This window comes from Metschnikowia bicuspidata (genome assembly GCF_001664035.1).
Source record: "Metschnikowia bicuspidata var. bicuspidata NRRL YB-4993 chromosome Unknown METBIscaffold_4, whole genome shotgun sequence".
NCBI classification, from domain to species: domain Eukaryota; kingdom Fungi; phylum Ascomycota; class Pichiomycetes; order Serinales; family Metschnikowiaceae; genus Metschnikowia; species Metschnikowia bicuspidata.
The window spans coordinates 29,967-47,561 of NW_017387734.1; the positions used below are offsets into that span (position 1 = coordinate 29,967).

At 51.4% G+C, this 17,595-nt stretch overlaps 6 protein-coding genes across 6 annotated transcripts; 4 read left to right on the top strand and 2 right to left on the bottom strand.

Moving 5' to 3' along the window:
- Window positions 1-271: 271 nt before the first annotated feature.
- On the bottom strand, window positions 272-1,669 carry METBIDRAFT_12244 (uncharacterized protein; the record flags this gene model as incomplete). Its single annotated transcript, XM_018854196.1, has 1 exon — window positions 272-1,669. The coding sequence occupies one exon, from the start codon at window positions 1,667-1,669 to the stop codon at window positions 272-274; it is 1,398 nt and encodes a 465-aa protein (XP_018710716.1).
- A 4,265-nt stretch (window positions 1,670-5,934) lies between these two features.
- On the top strand, window positions 5,935-6,768 carry METBIDRAFT_43956 (mitochondrial 54S ribosomal protein uL1m; the record flags this gene model as incomplete). The annotated part of the gene is made up of 1 exon (XM_018857725.1): window positions 5,935-6,768. One exon carries the CDS (start codon window positions 5,935-5,937, stop codon window positions 6,766-6,768), a length of 834 nt encoding a protein of 277 aa, XP_018710717.1.
- A 2,230-nt stretch (window positions 6,769-8,998) lies between these two features.
- Window positions 8,999-9,803, top strand: METBIDRAFT_192518 (uncharacterized protein). Its single transcript, XM_018854854.1, has one exon. The coding sequence runs from the start codon at window positions 9,214-9,216 to the stop codon at window positions 9,709-9,711; it is 498 nt and encodes a 165-aa protein (XP_018710718.1). The 5' UTR covers window positions 8,999-9,213; the 3' UTR covers window positions 9,712-9,803.
- A 92-nt stretch (window positions 9,804-9,895) lies between these two features.
- METBIDRAFT_78652 (uncharacterized protein) lies at window positions 9,896-12,760 on the top strand (the record flags this gene model as incomplete). Its single annotated transcript, XM_018858909.1, has 1 exon — window positions 9,896-12,760. The coding sequence occupies one exon, from the start codon at window positions 9,896-9,898 to the stop codon at window positions 12,758-12,760; it is 2,865 nt and encodes a 954-aa protein (XP_018710719.1).
- Window positions 12,761-12,902: 142 nt separating this feature from the next.
- Window positions 12,903-14,621, bottom strand: METBIDRAFT_43791 (uncharacterized protein; the record flags this gene model as incomplete). The annotated part of the gene is made up of 2 exons (XM_018857699.1): window positions 12,903-13,924; window positions 13,958-14,621. 2 exons carry the CDS (start codon window positions 14,619-14,621, stop codon window positions 12,903-12,905), a joined length of 1,686 nt encoding a protein of 561 aa, XP_018710720.1.
- Window positions 14,622-15,128: 507 nt separating this feature from the next.
- METBIDRAFT_32229 (PIG-S family GPI transamidase component) lies at window positions 15,129-16,788 on the top strand. Its single transcript, XM_018856012.1, has one exon. It carries the CDS (start codon window positions 15,172-15,174, stop codon window positions 16,696-16,698), a length of 1,527 nt encoding a protein of 508 aa, XP_018710721.1. The 5' UTR covers window positions 15,129-15,171; the 3' UTR covers window positions 16,699-16,788.
- The last annotated feature ends 807 nt before the right edge of the window (window positions 16,789-17,595 follow it).

Below are 17,595 nucleotides of genomic sequence, written 5' to 3' on the forward strand. Positions count from 1 at the left end.
GTAAGCATAAATATCAATGGTACAAGAGACGGGTCGAAGCACGATGCGGGGAACTATCTCGAGTGCGAGGCTGACAGCTCAGCACACCAACATAGACAGCGACCCCCGTGGAGTCAGTGCGCCCAGACTGTTTAATAAAACAAGCGAAGAATTGAATGCCAGAGGGCAAGCCGCAACAAACGCCAGAAGCCCGAGGCAGCGGAAGCGCCACGTCCAGTGGATACGGAAAGGCACATCACCCAACACTTACGGCTGGAGCGCCAGGGGGGCCTCACTTTTTGTGGAGCCAGAGCGAGAACCTGCGGCCTATGGATTGGCGCTTGGCGGCGCCTGGGAACGAAGGTGGGTTGTGGTCGCGCGGTAGGCTGTCCGGCGAGTGGCTCGCGGCGCGCGGCCCCGCTGGCTCGGCACGCACGGGCTGCTTGGCCCACTTGGGAGGCGCCCCCAAGTCGTTGGCGGCCTCGAGGAAGACCATGAAACTGGTGCGGCTGGTGGTGCCTGGCGCCGTCTGCCGGGGCTCGGTGTCCTGCGGCGAGGGCCCCGGGAATGGCTCGCCGGACTCGGATATCACCTGGTGCTGGGCTGCGGCTAGGGTCACCTTGGAGCAGGCCGGCCCCGCCGTGGGCAGCGGGTCCGGGTCCAAGGGGAGCCGGTCGCACGACCTGCCCGAGCCGCGGGACATGAAGGAGAAGCGCCTGGCGCGGCTCGCGGGCGTGGCGTAGGCCTCCCAGAGAGAGGTGAACTTCTGCGAAAGCGACGAGCGGCCGCCCTCGGGCGAGCCGTAGACGGAGAACTTGGGCGGCGACGCCTGGTGCAGCGAGTACTCGGTCAACGGCGACGAGGACACCGGCTCGGAGGAGTGCACGGAGCCGGCGTCCGCCGCGGGGGCGGGCTCGTCGATGCCGCCGAGGAGCGCCAAGCTCAGGCGGTACTTGGCGACGAACGTGTCGTAGTGGTCCAACAAGAACTTGAGGAGGCCCTGGTACAGCTGGAGCTCGGCCACGACCCAGGTCTCGAAGAGATACTGCTGGAACACGATGGCGAGGTTGGCGTTGGGCATGCGCGTCTCGTCCTGGTGCGCCAGCACGCACCTCAACACGGACAAGTAGTAGATGAACACGGCGTTCTTGCGCGCCAGGTTCTTCGACACGAGGAGCACGGCCACCGCGTCGAGCGTGTCCGCCACGCTGCGCGGCGCCGGGTAAGTGTTCTCAGCGGCCTCCTCCAAGACCGACTCGAGCCCCGAGCTGCACGACGTGGACGTGCTGCGGCACGACTCGAGGCTGGGCGTGCTGCCGGGCGGCGCGGGCGCCGCAAAGAGCGCCCGGAGCTGCGCGAGCACCGGCGGCGGGAAAAGCCCGCCCATGCTGGCGAGATAGTCGCGCGTGAACTTCTTGGCCACGCCCGACACGTCGTGCGGCGACGGGCTGCCGTGCGCAAGCCAGTCGCGGTACGCCGCGTAGTTGGCCGTCACGTCCCGCATGCGCTTGATGGAGCCGCTGACGCGGAAGATGCCCTCGACCAACCCGTGGTCGAGGATGTACTGGTAGCAGTCCACGAGCAAGGCGGGGAACTCGGCGGACACGCCGCCGACGGCAATTTTGCGGAGCGGCACGCCCGCGACCGACGCGGGCGCGTCCTCGGTGGACGCGGGGGAGATCAGGGCCATTTTGCGGAGCAGGCGGCTGGCGCTGGGGGTCGGCGGCAGGCCCGGGCCGTTCTGGGGGTGCGTCTGTATTTTCTGCCTGGGAGACGCGGGCGCCGGGGCGTATTTTTGCAGCACGGCGGGGGCCAGGAAACACGGGCCGGTTTGTGGCAGGACGAGGGGGCGTGGGGCGGGGTCGGCGTTTAGCTGGGCCGGCGTGTTGCCATACAGCGTATTTCGCGGGGTAGCCTCTATGGATGGAGCCTCAGATAACAAGCGAGCTGAAAGAAGAGCGAAGGTGGGGGCGAAGGCCGGGGCAGGAGGGGGGCAACGGTGGCTTTAAAACAAAAGAAGAGCCCGTGTCGTCCAGAAGAAGCGTGGCTGAGACCTGGCGAAGGAAGCAGGACAGAGGGGAAGGAAGAAAAAAAAAAGGCCGCCGCCAGGCTACGAGGCCATGGAGCTGCGTGCTTGCAGGATGGAGCAGCATGCGGAGACAAGTTAGAGTGCCATGCTTCGCGAGAATAGCCACCTCGCAGAGTGTCACGTGGTATCCGCCATGTAGGCATCCCTCACGTGGCAAGAGGAAAAAACTTCCGTACAGGGAAAGTTTTTTCCCTTTCCTTTCTTCCTTAAGGGTTTTTAGAGAATAGTAGTATCCTAAGGATCCGAAGTACCGTACATACTTGAATTGAGAAATCTGATACTGAAACAGAGCATGCCAGAAGCCCTGGCCGGCGTTCTCCATTTAGGGCCGCCGGTCAGGAAACGTCGCCCAATATGGAAACGCGGGAACTCTCGGGCCCGGCCAGGCCTCCCGACTACACGGCTGAGACGAGAGATGTTTTCTTTATTTCTAATCCCTTTTTTTTTTTTGCTCTTGCTGCTCTTGCGTGGTGTGGCCTGGATAGGCTCTCCCGTCGTGCGCAGCGCTGGCTGGTGGCTTCTGGGGTCTGGCCCCATAGGGCGCAGGCTCGCGAGAGGCTTGGGCCCCGGAAACTTGCACCGGGCTCAGGCTACGAAAGTTAGGCCGCGAAATACGTCGGGCCGCGCTCCGTGTGCAGGCCGCGGGCCGCGCGTATCGGGGGCCCCAGTCAGAGGCCTCGCGCAGCGGGCACCCAAGCCGGCGCGCCTGCCAAAGCCTGCCAAAAGCGTGGAAATGAGGGGAGCAAAACGCCGCCCAAAGCAGAGCATTTGGCACGTTCTCTTCTCATCTTTTGGTGCGTTTCTTCTCATCTTTTCTCTTTCCCCAAATGGCTCTTCTGTTTTCTCCAAATGACACATTCTCCTTTCCCAAATGGCACGTGCTAAGTCTGGACTTCCCGGGGCAGCGACGCTCGATCGGCTGTCCTGCCTGTTCCAGCCCGGCTGGTGTCTGAGACTTCGCCCGCCACTACCACTGGGTCTCGGCCTGGCCCTGCCCAGGGCCTTCCGTGCAGTTACTTCCTCTTTTTTTCAGCTTGGAATTTCCGTTGTTTCTGCCGCTTGTTGGTTTTCTCTGTTGTGCTCAGCACAGCCATACGGGACAAGTGCCCCGGGGGTTACATTGCCCTGGGCCCAACCGTATTGCATGAGCCCCCGGCAAGCCTCTTGCCCGCGTTCGCGTATCGCGTGGCCGTTGCACGGTCTATCTACACGCACGCGTGCACCATTAAAAATAGCGTGCTGATGGGCCTAGGCCTGGGGCCGCGAATTTCAAGCGTGGCTCAGTCTTGCGGAGCGTTAGGGGCATAACAGACAACGGGAACCGGAAATCGCAGGAAACCACAATCTCCCTCTCTGCTCACACCCCGGGCGTTTTCTGAATGGTCTCTCCTCCACCGGCCAATGAGCCAGAGTAGTCGAGAGGCTGCCTCAAATTGACCTGTGTTGCCTAAACTTTCACTTAGCCGCCGTGCTCTTACGTCGAGATGGGCTGCTGGTGTTCAGTGTCTGTTTTTTCCATAGTTCTTGGATATTTTCTCGTGGGATCGACGTCCAGCACCTAGCACAGCCCGTCCCCTGAAGGTCCGCTCAAGTTTTGGGCCAATCACAGATACAAAATCCGCCATGTGTTTGACCTCGCCGGTCTTCTGCCCGTGCAAACCTTAAAACTACGCCCAACTGGTCACGCCAATCTTTTCGGCACGTGACCCGTCAGCTAGCGTTTTGGTCATGGCATTTGGAATGTCGGGCGCCAAAAGACCAAAATGGCCTTACGAAACACATATGCCTCTTCCCTATAGTAATCCAGTCAAAGGTGAAGTTAAGGTGGCAGAAGGAAGCCTTTCTGCACGAAAGGCCCATCGGCATGGCGGTTCCAAATTATGGTAATGGCAAACGCAGACTTTTCCGAATGAGGAAATTATCTCTCTAAAATCCCCGTGCCGGTCGCTTCCGTATGCCTTGCTGTCACATTGGCCCAAAATCTCTGGCCCGCTTCTATTCTGAATACTGGCGGGACTGCGCCACCTTTGGGTTTATTCCGTGTAATTCTTGAACAGGGCTTCAGCACATGTTTGCTTCTAATTTCATTGGCCTCTAAATATCATTGCACCTCACAAGATTTTCTTACCATTCTTGACCACCAGGCTACCGCCGTTTGTGGTTCATGAATAAGAATTTGAGCAGACAAACACACAGAGCATCGTTTCACAGAATAAAAGCTGCTTACAATCTTGTACAATAAGCTTTCGGTAATAATCAGTTTTCTAAAAATAAACGCAGAGTGTTGACTTTCGGTACCAAATCGAGATTTGAGCAAACCATCTTGAACAATAGCCATCTATGCTATGAACATGTCGCACTACATGAAAGATATGCATCATACCTTGAATGCTACTGAAGTGTAGATGTATCAAAGCGGCACATTCGCATCATTTTTTTTAGAAATAAGCACAGTCAATATTATAAATCGCCTGTGATGCCTTTACTCGAGTACACATTCTCTATGATACTCTTTCAACTTTCTCTTTGGGCGCATTCTTGTACGCCGGCTCGTCAGAAGCACATGGAGATGAATAGAATTACGACCCAAGATTTTGCGGCAGCAAATGATCGATGCACAGTGTCGAACGAGACGTAAGGTTTGGACTTCATAACGCAAGTGCCTCTTTCCTTCCATCTCCCCATTTGTCAGCTTCTATTGAAATATTTTCTGCAGCAAACGGCACCATAGGCTCGGGCCTCTAACTTAGAGTCTTATTCAAATGCATAGCTTCTCTGTACCGAACCATAATTGTATTGGCAATTTAAAAATAAAATACCCTTGGTGTACAATTCTACGATCAGTCAATACATTGCGTGTGAGAGCAGCTCTTTGTCATACTGGTTCGGAATGAGCTACTTCTTTGAAAGACCACGGCTTCGAATGTGCTCTGTCTTTCTTAGCCCTGAATAAAAATGATAGAGAAACCCATGGAAAATGATTGAAAATATTTCAGCATTGTATGGTGATGGTTGTAAGCTGGATAAGTGCTAGAATGTCCAGCAAAGCCAAATCGAACGCTTCTTTATTGTCCTATTTTTTTATCGAATTAACCAAGAGACATCAGCTGAAATAAAAACACATCAGTTGCAGATGAAACTACTTTTTCCTTACTTACAATTGCGTGAGAGGAATTTCAAGTTCACTCGAGATGCACCCGAAACTTCGAATTCGACAGCAGGTCTTGAGCCCGGGTATCCTAAATAGAGCTCCGGCGTGATTGATAACACTTTCAAATGTCAGTTCTAAAACCAGCAGCTTGCGTCAGTGTCCTCATTGATTTTTGCTAGGGTTTACAGCAAAAAATCCAGATCTGCTTTATACACGAAGCTACGGAAATTTTTGACAGTCATTATTCCTTGGTTATCTTCGCCATTCGCGAAAATAAGTGCGGAAGCCGTATTCATATGCTTTTAGAATGATTCGATTTTTAAGAGGTTACTGTACTCTACATAGATGAAGCATGCAAATTTCAAAAAGGGCCCCTGATGGAGCGTTCATGGATGGCACACTCAGGTGAACCAAAAAGACACGCGGTCGCTTCGCGCAATTCTTCATCTCACTACTTCTATAGACTAGCTAGCGCTTCACGCATGTTGATATATGAGCACTCATATAGTAAGAGGCATATTAAAATCCAAGTGAAAATTGATCTTGATTGAAATGTGTGACATTTATCCCCTAATCGCCACTGAATTCTGTAGACCAAATTTGTCAGAACAGACCATGTCCTTCACGATAGTCACGTGACCAGGTTGTGCGCGCGAACATTAAACGGACACCAACAGAATTTTTTCATCTCAGACTATAAACTGACACCAAACAAATGTTTGCCCAACCTTTGAAAAGGCTCGCTGCGGCGCCTTTGATCCGCCTGTTCTCTCTGTATGCATTTGCTAGCCAGGAGATCGCGATCAGGCACCCATCGCCCAAACTCACCGCCACGAAAGACCCGAAAAAAATTGCTGCTAGAGAAGCGAAATTGAGAGCCAGACAGCAGGTGAAGCCTCAGGACCACCTCTTATATATGGATATTCCCAAAGCCATGAGATTCATGCGTGCATCTGAGGTCGGAAAGTCGCCCGAAATGACGACCATTACGTTGCAAATCACAGTGATCCCCGAAAAAGGATCACACCCTTTGCTGGGACAGATCATTTTCCCAAAACCAGTGAGACCCAACAACACGCTTATATTCACTGAAAACGCCGAACAGATTCAAGAAATTAAACGTTCGAAGGAATTAACGTTAGTGGGTGGTGCCGACTTGATCGCGAAGATCAAAGAAGGTTTCCCTGTGGCATCTTACACGCAGTGTCTTGCTGACTCAAATATGGTGCTGCAGCTTGGGCAAATTGCCAAAATCTTGGGTCCTAAAAACTTGATGCCCTCTGCCAAAAAGGGCACAGTGTCGGACAATGTTGTGGATCTTTTGAAGAACACTGCCTCTGCATACACTTTCAAGCAAAAAAAGAACCAGCTCTACTTCCCTGTGGGTCGCTGTGACTTTAGTGACGAGGAGATTATCAAAAACGTACAGGCAGCTTCTAAGGCCGTGTACAGCTGCCAACCTCCAGGAACCAAGCATCCCAACTTGATTGGCCTTTGCAGTATGAGCAGCACTTTGGGGCCTTCTGTCATTATCGACTTCAAGCTCTAGGACACAACACTGTACATAGATATTGCCGGAAGGTTTATAGATGAGCTCTTTCGGCGTCAGAAATATGACATACCGGCGGGAGAGCCCTGTGATTCGATTCAGTCACCAGCGCCACTGAAATACTTGGAGCTCTTGGTACCTGCGCACAGTCCTGATCTCTTGAGCTCATATAATCTTGTAAATTTGAATTGGCTTCGTGTGAATTTTTAGGTACAGCGGTCCAGTTGCGGTCAACATACATACTGGGCTCTTTTGCGATGTAAACACTAAGCGTAGTTTTTCTTGTTTCTGGCGGTAGATGCTGGTATTATAAAGTTGCCATTCAACTCCAAGCAGCATCCGTGTTTTGCCAGGCAAAGAACATTGTTTAGCTCATCATAATAGTCTCAAAACACGCATGAGCAATTTCTCCCTATGTTAATTTCAGGGAGGTGGAGTCGACGAGTTCAATACTCATATGCGATGAAGGGCGGAGAACTGTCTGCATAGCTTCAAGGTAGGGGTGTCCGAGAAGAATTATTTTTGTCTTTTGAAACCGCTATTCGAAAGAACTGTACTAACTTATACGTATAAAATACATGGCGCAATTCCTACTTCTGAAGAAATTATGCGAGAAGATTATGGACATAGCATACGCCAGTTTGTGGGTGAGGTGAAGATTCCCTACAGATCTCTCCCAAAGGACCTTAGACATTTGATATGACAGTCATCCCTACTTCAAATAAGTTACGGTTAAGGTATTGTTCGGATGGTCTCTTCGACCCCTGCCTAACAAAATCATGTTTGACTTTGTGCGATCAAGAATTTGTCTATTTTGGAAAAGCATCAGTGAGATCGCAGTTGTGGATATTGCGATCAAACCTCAACAGTGGATTCGCTTGTCCCCGTTCCAATTCTTCAGTACCCTGAAAAACAAAAGATCATATTCCTACATAACTGTTTGTCGGGAGCTTTTCCGCCAGTGTGTAGAATGCGCTTCCAAGTAGTCCAAGCTATGGAATCGACATCTGACAATCTGGTGCAGGATAGAGAATCAAAACCTTTTTGACTAATAGAAGAAGTCATTCTGTAGTTGGAGCGAAACGGCACCTTCACAAATTCTGACAAAGAAGCCGAGACTCTTGCTTTATTAGTAGCTCACGTAACAAGACTAGAACTGGACTACGAGCAGGGTGGATGAACCTTTGGCACCTCAGCTGGCCGAATGATGAGGGCAGACTCAGCCACGCACATTTGAGCTGGGACTTGTTATGTTCCCGATGTGGTCAAAGAAGGTTTCCAAATTTGGGGCACTTGCTGGTGCCTTGGGAAGGTTCGCGAGGCTTAGGAAGAACATGTGGCGATGACGGATTACGATCGAATGTTCTGAGCATCGAACAATTCGGCACCTCTCTATTTCAGTTTCCCGAAGCGAAGAATACAATGGACTCCCGAAGCGAAAAATACGATGGACTTCCAGAGCGAAAAATACAATAGACGAGATTGAAATGGGGCCAGTCCCGCAAGCGCATCGCGGCGTGCGGCCGTTCAGGTTGACCTTGAGGAAAGCGCGTTTGCTTGGCCTGAGGGGGAAAGCACATCGGATTTCGATTGATTCCCCAAACTGTCTTGTCAGGATTAGTCAGCAAAAGAGAATACTGCGGGGATGTTCGAAACGCCTTGCGGAAGAATGACCTCATAGTTCCTGCATCAGGGTGCCAACGATAGTCTAAACTCATCACTTGCGTTGGCGAAAGCCTAGAGTCTTGGGCACGCAAGCGGCCAAAATGCCTGGATGCAAGCGACCCCGCCACGAGAGCCAAGAAGAATTCGACTTGCCTCATAAAAAAAAAAAAACTCGGCCCTGCGAATTTTCGTTGCTTCCTCGTGCCAGCACGGTGTGGCGCACTCAGACTATCTGTCGGAGTGACACGGTCCACCCCGTACATTCCCCAGCCAAAGAACATATGCATGGAACAGTTAGTAGGCGTGAGTAGGAAAAGGGCCGGGCTGGGGAACAAGGGCCGGGCTTGCATGGTAGCGGGCACGTGCTCAGCCAGAAAGCACCGTGTCCAGCCCAGGCGGCCCGTTCTGCTATAGAAGCGCAGGCCATCAGGCCGGCCGTATCGAGGCCCATTCGATGGTTTGTCGGTCCTCGGCCCCAGGATGCACACCCCGATGCGCGGGCAACGGCCAGATTACGAGGGGCGTATTTTCCCGAGGCCCTTTCCGACATAAACAGCAAGGCAACAACCCAGAGGGAGCGCCACCCGGCAGAAGCACACAAGTGCTCAAGGACCACCGAAGTGAAACAAAAATTAGAAAAGTCAAAAATATAAAAAAAAAAATATCAAAAAAGAAAGTACACGGTTTGGGCAGCGCGCCAGCTCAGCGGGCAACAGAACAAGGCCACCCCCACCCCCAACAAGGAAAAAGGCAAGGTGCACCGAACGAACACGGCCCGCCATGGATGACGGTGGGTTCTGGAAGTCGTGCTGCCCGGCCAACCGTGCCCCTGGCCCAGGCCTGAGCCGCGCGGGAAAAAAAAAAACATCAGGCCACCCCGAGAAAAAAGCCCGCCGTTCTCCAGGGCCGCGCCGCCAGATCCGCGCGGTGCATCGCTGGAGCGCCCGCCATCCTGCGCCTGCCATCGGGGCCTGCGCTGAGCACCCAGCATCGCGGGCCGATCTTCCCGCGCCGCTCCGGCCCCGCGAAATATATAGATCTGGCATGGCCTCGCGAGCCTCTCGCGTGCACCAGTTTTGCCCCACGCAAACCACCCCACGACACAGGCCCCAGACACCCCAGCCCCCTTTGCGGCACCACACACCCACGGACCCTGGACCCCACCCGGACCGCCACACGCCCAAGCAGCGACACACACATAAAGCAGCGACACGTCCAAAGCAGCGAAAAACCAACCAGCCGGAGACCCAGACCGCTCGCCCCAGCCCGGTCTCGTGACGAGCCCTGGATCCCCACGCCCTGCACTGCTGAACCCGGCCAGGAATCCGTCATCGGCGAGAAATCCATCGGCCAGAAAACAGTCATCGGCGAGAAATCCTCCCCCGGCGCACCCCGCTGCCTCCCCCAGGACCCGCCGCAGCCAGGCCCCGGACCCCCGGCCAGCCTCGCGCCCGCGCCCCAGATGAAGCCGTCGCCCGGCACGTTCCGGCCGTCGAGCCCTTCGCCGCTCGCCGAGCCCTTCGGCGCCCCCCTCAAAGTGCTGGGCCAGGCCGCCAGCCCCGGCGACCTCGACAGCCCCGGCACCCACAGCGAGAGCGACGACGACGACGCGCCCGCGGGCAAGCACGTGCTCTCGCCGCTCTTGCACAAGCTCCAGAAGTTCCCGCTTTTCCAGGACGCGCCCGCCAGCTTCCACGCCAAGGTGGCCGCCAAGCTCAACCTCGTGCAGTACCATCCGCAGGAGTACATCATCAAGCAGGGCGACCCGGCGTTGTCCATGTACTGGATCTTGAAGGGCTCCGTGTGCGTGGCGTCCACGGACGGCGAGTCCGTCTACGCGGAGTTGGCGCCCGGCTCGTTCTTTGGCGAGATCGGCATCTTGTTCAACCGGCCCCGCACCGCGTCGGTCGTGGCGTGCCTGCGCGTGCTCATGGGCGTGCTCACCGCCGATGCGCTCAACTCCGTGCTCCGCTCGTACCCGCTCATCGAGCGGCGCATCCGCGACGAGGCCCAGGAGCGCTTGGCAATGCAGGAGAAGAAGAACCGGGCCGACATCCCCATTGTCCGCCTGGCCCGCACGCCCGCGCCCACCCCCACCGCGCCGCAGCCGTTGGCCCGGCTCGGCGACGCGCCCCACGACCCCTCGGCCCGCAGGTCCTCGCCCACGCTGGCCGACAACGTCGACCGCACCGTGTCCGTGCACGAGTTCCTCAAGACGGTGCCCATCTTCCACAACCTCCCGCCGCACATCCTCCACAGCTTGGCCTTGGGCGCGGAGCCCGTCAAGTGCATGCCTTTCGAATACATTGTCCGCAAGGGGCACACGGGCTCCGACATATTCTTCATCGCCCACGGCGAGGTCGAGGTGGTTGACTTTGACGCCGCCGCCAACGCAGAGAAGGTTCTCGCGCGCTTGTGCAGCGGCTCCTACTTCGGCGAGATGTCTTTCCTCGAGTACATCCAGGGCAACGTGTCCCACAGGCGTAGCGCCTGCATTAGATCCGTCTCGTCTGCAGAGCTCATCGTCATCCGCACGGACCTGTTGAAGGCCGTGTGTCGACAGTACCCGAACGTGGTTGAGGAAATGCGGGTAACGGCACACCAGCGGAAGTCTTTGAACAGCTCCTTGGACTACGGCAAACTCGCCACGGTGTCCGTGAGGAAGCCTGCCGTCGACGCCTCCATCAAGTCGCCTCTCCTCCAGCCCTCGTTGTCTCCGCGCTTTGGTCTCCTGTTCGATCGTGGCTGCCTTAGCCCGCGCGCCCCGAGCCCCAATCCGCTAAGTGCGGCGGCCCCGCTGCTGTTCTTCATCAATCCAAATTGGAATGTCAGCTCCTCGGACTCTTCCACCCAGAGCCAGGGCTCCAGTACACGTGCTGTCTCTCCTGTGTCATTGACAGATGTCGATGCTCAAACAGGATCAAAGTGCTTCAAGAAGATCAAGGCTGGGGACGACAGGAGTCTCCACCCTAAAAAGAGCTTGTCTGATTTTACCCTCACAGACGAGCCGCTTCCCCGAGGGCCGTTGGATATTGCAGTCCCTCCAAAAAACCCTATACCGTCGTTCAATACGTTTCAAGCTCAATCCAGAAGGAATTCCTTCCAGTATATGCCCCATAGCAAACGAAGCAAGCTCTCAAGCCTCGCTGGGAGCAGGCGTCCCTCTGTGTTGGTTTCCACTGGCTCGATTCCCGATAAGGTCTTGCTTGGGGCGTTTGAGTTCTTGTCTCTTCCAGAGCTCATGAAGTTACGGCTCGTCAGCAGACGCTGGAGGCAGTTGTTGTATGTCGCCCCGAACTTGTTCGAAAAGCTTGATCTTTCTAAGTGGAACACTCTTATTACTGATCAGGCCCTCATCTCTATCACAGACTTCGTTGGTTCGAGGCCAAACTACATCGATATCTCCAACTGCTTTCATGTTACCGATGAGGGTTTCAGCTACCTTGTCAATGAGGTGGGTATGGCTGGCAGTATCACCGTGTTCAAAATGCGCTGCCTCTGGGAGGTCAGCGCTATGGCCATCATGGACCTAACATCCCCGTCCGTTGGCAAACATTTACAAGAAGTGGACTTTTCTAATTGCCGAAAAGTACAGGACAACGTTGTTGAAAGACTAATTGGGTGGTCAAACGTGAAGCCAGGTATCATGTCACAGTCCCCTGGCTCCGAGGGTATTTACAACAACGAAGCTGGTTCAAAGCATCTACGGATTCTCAATCTCGGATATTGCAAGCATTTGACAGATAACATCATGAACCATATTTCCGTTCACGCCAATGAGAGGCTTGAGTCCCTAGATTTGACTAGATGCACAACAATCACTGATCTCGGCTTTCAGTACTGGACATACAAATCATTTCCCAATCTCAAGAAATTGTCACTCAAAGATTGCACTTTCTTATCCGACAAGGCTGTCATATCCCTTTCAAATGCGGCACCGAACCTCGAAATATTGAATCTCAACTTTTGTTGCGCTCTTCTGGATTTAGCCATTGACGCCCTATATCAAGGATGCCCCAACTTGAGAGAATTGGATCTATCGTTCTGTGGTTCTGCCGTCAGCGACCGGTCCCTAGTTTCTGTCTCGCTCCATTTATTCAACCTCCAGAAACTTATTGTGAAAGGTTGCGTGCGTGTCACCAGAGCTGGTGTCGATGCTCTATTGAGTGGATATGCGCCATTGACGTACATCGACATCAGTCAATGCCGCAACGCGCACGAATACCCAGGTGGAATACCAGCACAGAGCCTTCGGGTCAATCCTTCCACCAAGTCCGCCTTCATCACCACAGGAGCGGCTCAGAGAATTGTAGAAATGGTTATTTGAGAGTCTCACCTCTGGAACATTATATATTTTTTTCAGACAGCAAGGTACGACCACCTTGCTGGTTCATTTCATGGGTCACATTGTATTACTACATCATTACATAGGCAAAAATGTCACTACTACGGTTTAATTCAAAGGACAGTCATCTTTTCTTCTTGCTCTTGCTTTTGTCTTCGAAATCTATGAAAGAGATAAGGACACCCTTGTCTTTCAAATATTCGATGATTGTATTGCCGTGCGGGCCCTGGACCATGACTTCTAACACTGCAGGGTTGTGTTTGCTTGGTCCAATGGCCGTAGAACCAGAGCATTTGTTTTTCAACTCTTCGGCCAACACTTGAGGCTTAATATGAAAGTGCTCGAAATCCAGCACCGTGGTAGTCTTTTTCCTCCCGAGAACAGTTTGCGTGAGGATCTTGATTTTTTTCGGGTCACCTTTCTTCACTACGCAAGACGCGTCAAGGACTCCACCTGGAGGCAAAATGGTATAGTTTGGTGAGAAATTCTTCAAAAACGAAGGGAACAATTTATCTCTGCTTACCTCGGGATCAAAAGTGCTGGTAGCAGAAGAGAGAGCCGAATCCAAGGTGACCAACTTTGGGTTCTTTTTGCTGGCCAATTGAGCCTCTTTTATGTAAGTGTTCATTATTTCTTTGAGCTCGTGAGATGCATAAAGTTTCTGATAATCTAAGTCCAATTTGTTAAACACCATTCTAGTTTTGTTGGTAGGCTTGTAGAGCGATACAACCAACATTTTGTCGGATGTCTTCTTGTTGACAGCACCACTGCTGGATTTCAGTGATTCAATTGTTTTGTGTGTCACAAAATTAGCAAGTATGTCGGGTGGCACGGTGATGCTGACGATGTTCACGTCATCACCTTTCCCTTTCAAAGTAAGGTACTTCATCTTTTCTAAGGCCTTAAGAAACTTTGCGCTCTTCTTCCAGGTTGTTTTCTTGATGTTGGCGTACTTGGTGTCCATCTTTGGCAAATTCTTGAGGATATAGTCTGCCATGAATTTTGAGGCTGAAAGAGGGAGTTCAATTTTGTTGACTTTTACGGATTGCACAAATGAGCGAATAAAAAAGTTGTCAAGATCCTCTGCAGAGAGCTCATCGACAGCTTCTGCAAGATCATTCACAGGATCCGCGTCTGTGTCTTTGACTTTTCCATCATCCGAAGAGCCTTCGGTTAGACTTCCAGGCCCCTGATTGGCAATGTCCGATATCTCGGTTTCATCTGTTTCGGGTTCTTGTTTAATGGCGGCTGGAAACGCATCGTCAACAGACTCAGGGGCCTTTTCGCCCTCATACAAGTTGAAAAGCTCATCTTCAATCCGGTGGATGATCGTCACTGCAGTTCCCTGTCTATCTTGGACATCGTCAAATTGGGTCAAATTGAGCAGACACGTGCCAATTGCCCTGATGACAGTTGGCGAGTCGTAGCTGGCTATGCCCACAAGGGCCCCTCTCAAAGCCCGCTTATCGAACGGAGGGATGCACCCCGGCAACAAGAGATTGGCATTGCCCACTATGCGGCTAATGACAAACGGGTTAGTGAGAATCACGGGCAAAAGATAGCCAGCTCGCCAAAGCGTATAGACTGTCGGGTACAAACGAGAATCTCTGATGCGAAACCATGTTGGCTTTTCGTCGCCATCAAAAAATATGGTTCCCTTATGGTCCTGGATACTATGGTAGGTGGCCTGTTTGGTAACCGCAGGAAGCAACGCCAACTCCTGGTCCTTGGAGAGATTTTCTTTTTCGATGTTGAACTGCTTACATATTTCCACCAACAAATGTCTTCTCTCGGAAGACTTGACGTTTGAAGACGACTTCACTTGGGGAGGTTTCTTGAACATTGTGGATGGATTGCGAAAAAACGCTCGCACTCGGATTGCAAATCTCTTGCGATGTTGCGCACCCCCTCATAAGTTGAATGAAGATGTCCGACCACGCCGCTTGTAGCTATATCTGAGAGTTTGTTTTTTAGTTTAGTTCTCGAGTAGGAGTCTCTGGGATACGAGAAAGCAGGCAGTCTAAATTTTTGAAATTTGACGGAAAAGTATCACAGCGTTTGTTTACACTTTCTGCTTGAAAGTCCCGCACTTCTCCAATCATTCGTCGGTTATCAGTAAAACAATAAAATTTGTTCATACTTGCGGTGACCGTGGACTCCGTCAAAAAGATCGAATGCAAAGAAGACCAATTATGAATGAGAACCATATTCAAATATTTTGATCCACAAGCCAAAAAAAGAGGCATCGGATTTTTTTCGAAAATGCTCCAAGGGTTTTTGGCAAAGACATGGAACTTTATAAGCCCGCGCCGTCGTGCCTGACGCCTCAAGCCTCGCCAATAGTATACTAGTCGACAGAGTACTCGCATCACTGAAGCCGTAAATACCGCCAAATGACTAAAACCGAGGAGCTGCTGCGCTCAAAGGCAACGAGGGTGAACATTCTTCTATATTTGAGTGCGTTTGTGGCGTTTTTAGGAGCTCCTCTTTTTTTCTTCACCACTCTGATTCACAGGGCTCATTTGCCGGCAGAAGATGTCCAGCACAGAGTCGACGAGTTTGCCCAGAGCTCACAGATCAATATTCCAGTGTACTTCGAGAATTCGCAAGCAATTCCGGGTCTTATCGAACATACCCAACAAGCCATTGATGCGTCGCTTGCACAACAAAACTTGGCTCGCAACTGGGGGCTCACTTTGCAATCTAGAGATGCTGGAAAAATCGATAAGTTACAAGACTATGTTGTGAGACTTGAAGAACATCAAACAGACGTTAATGCCGAGTCGATAAATTCGTACAAGCTTTCCAAGACGTCGAAAGAAATTGGCATTTTGACACATATAGAATCACTGTCTGCTAGTGACTTGGCGAGCTACATCTGCCAAGTGCTTCTCGAGATCGTTTTTAAGGATGAATTAGCCTTCATTTCGACGCTTTTGGCCGATGTGCCAAGCACAGATGTGGTTTTCCCTTACTCTCCCACTTACAACGTGGTGTTCAACTTGTTTGTGGAAGATGGGCGCCAAGTAGACTGGCCAATCGAAGAAGCGGTTGAATTCATTCAGCCGGTCTTTGATGCCCTCAGCAATTCGAGCACATTCAAACCCAGCAGCCAAATCCAATACTACTCTAAGTTGCAAAGCGAGCCCATTTTGAACGAAGACGGCACAGCAAGAATTATTCCCCAGAGTGACTTGGCGACGTTCATAAATTACGGGGAATGGAACTTGAACACGCATGATATTGCACCTTCAATCAACTTTCTTGTCTTCTTCCCTCAAAGCACATACGCGAATGTGCACTTGCTTGCGGAGAGTTCAAAAACCAACTCATTTTTAATTCCACAATGGGGCGGGGTGCATATCTACAACGCAAACACCAAAATCGACCGTGATCAGAAATTCAAATTTAGGACTGCGGAATTGAACCTGATTTTCGATATTTTTGCCTCGCAGTTGTTCGAGTTACTAGGCGTGCCCAACGCACCTCTGAGCCCCGCCCTTAGAATCGCTGCGTTCCATAGAATCACTACGTTGAAGAATTTGAAGCGGGCGTTGAACAATTTGACTGCTCTCCTCAAATTGTCCAGCTCATTAAACGGAATCTCCATACCGGAATCCACAAGGGAGCATGTTTTGGCAGCTCTCGAAAACTACGACATTGCTGTTCAGAAATTGCATCAGAACGACTTTGGGGCTGCTGTGGCATTTGCTGGTCGAAGTGTTGAGCAATCCGATAAGGCGTTTTTTGAGAAAGAAATGGTGCAGCAGGCGTACTTCCCCAGCGAACATAAGCTTGCCGTCTTCCTGCCTTTGCTTGGTCCTATTTGCTCTATTGTGTTTTTTGGATTACTCAAGTATTTAAGAAGCAGAAAGACAGAGGAGTTGAGCAGTGAAGAACTCAAGAAAAAACAAATATAGCTCAAATAAATATATAGTTTGCGAGGGCCACTTCGTCCGAAAACTAGTCAAATTTGAAATCAGAAGTATTCTTGATTGATCCAGCTTCCTCTAAAGATTCAATGTATTCTTTCCATAAGCCATCCGAACCTTTCAAACACTCAACATCTCCAATTAGGACCAAGCCATATTTTGCTCTTGTTAAGGCGACATTCATTCTTCTCGCATCGCTCAAGAATCCAATTTTGTTTTGTTTGTTGGATCTCACACAGGACATAATTAAAAAGTCTTTTTCTCTTCCCTGAAAGGCGTCAATTGAGGCAATCATGATATCAGACACAGTATGGATTGTAACGGGCTTTGACTCATTAAAGAAATCGTCACGGTCAACCTCCACATGAACCTCATCTTTCTCGGGATTAACAAGATCATTCTTGACCAAAACAGAAGAGATCAAGTCACGCTGGCCTCTGTAAGGCGTGACCACACCAATCTCAGACTTTTTGATATTTTTCTCATAAATGAGATGAAGCAACACCTTTTCTATGAAATCAACTTCTCCTTTGTTGGCATATGTAAGGCCACTATCCTCGCGGAATCTCGAAAAGACAGTTCCTTCAGGACATTTCCCACAAGTATCCCAAAACGCAACTGGGTTCGAAGGAATACCGACCATTTTGCGGTCTTCAGGAGTCAAGCCATCTTTGAGAAGACCATCGTAGAATTTTTCCCTTGAAAACTTACTTATAGCAGGGTGCATACGATATTGTGTGTCAAGCATGTGGGGTGTTGTATAGGAACCATTCGAGAGAATCCGCTCGAACAAGGACAAGGATAAGTTCGGTACTTGAGAGAAACTGCTCAATTGTTTTTGGTCTCCAACAAAAACAAATTTTTCGACACCGTTCATGGATAGGG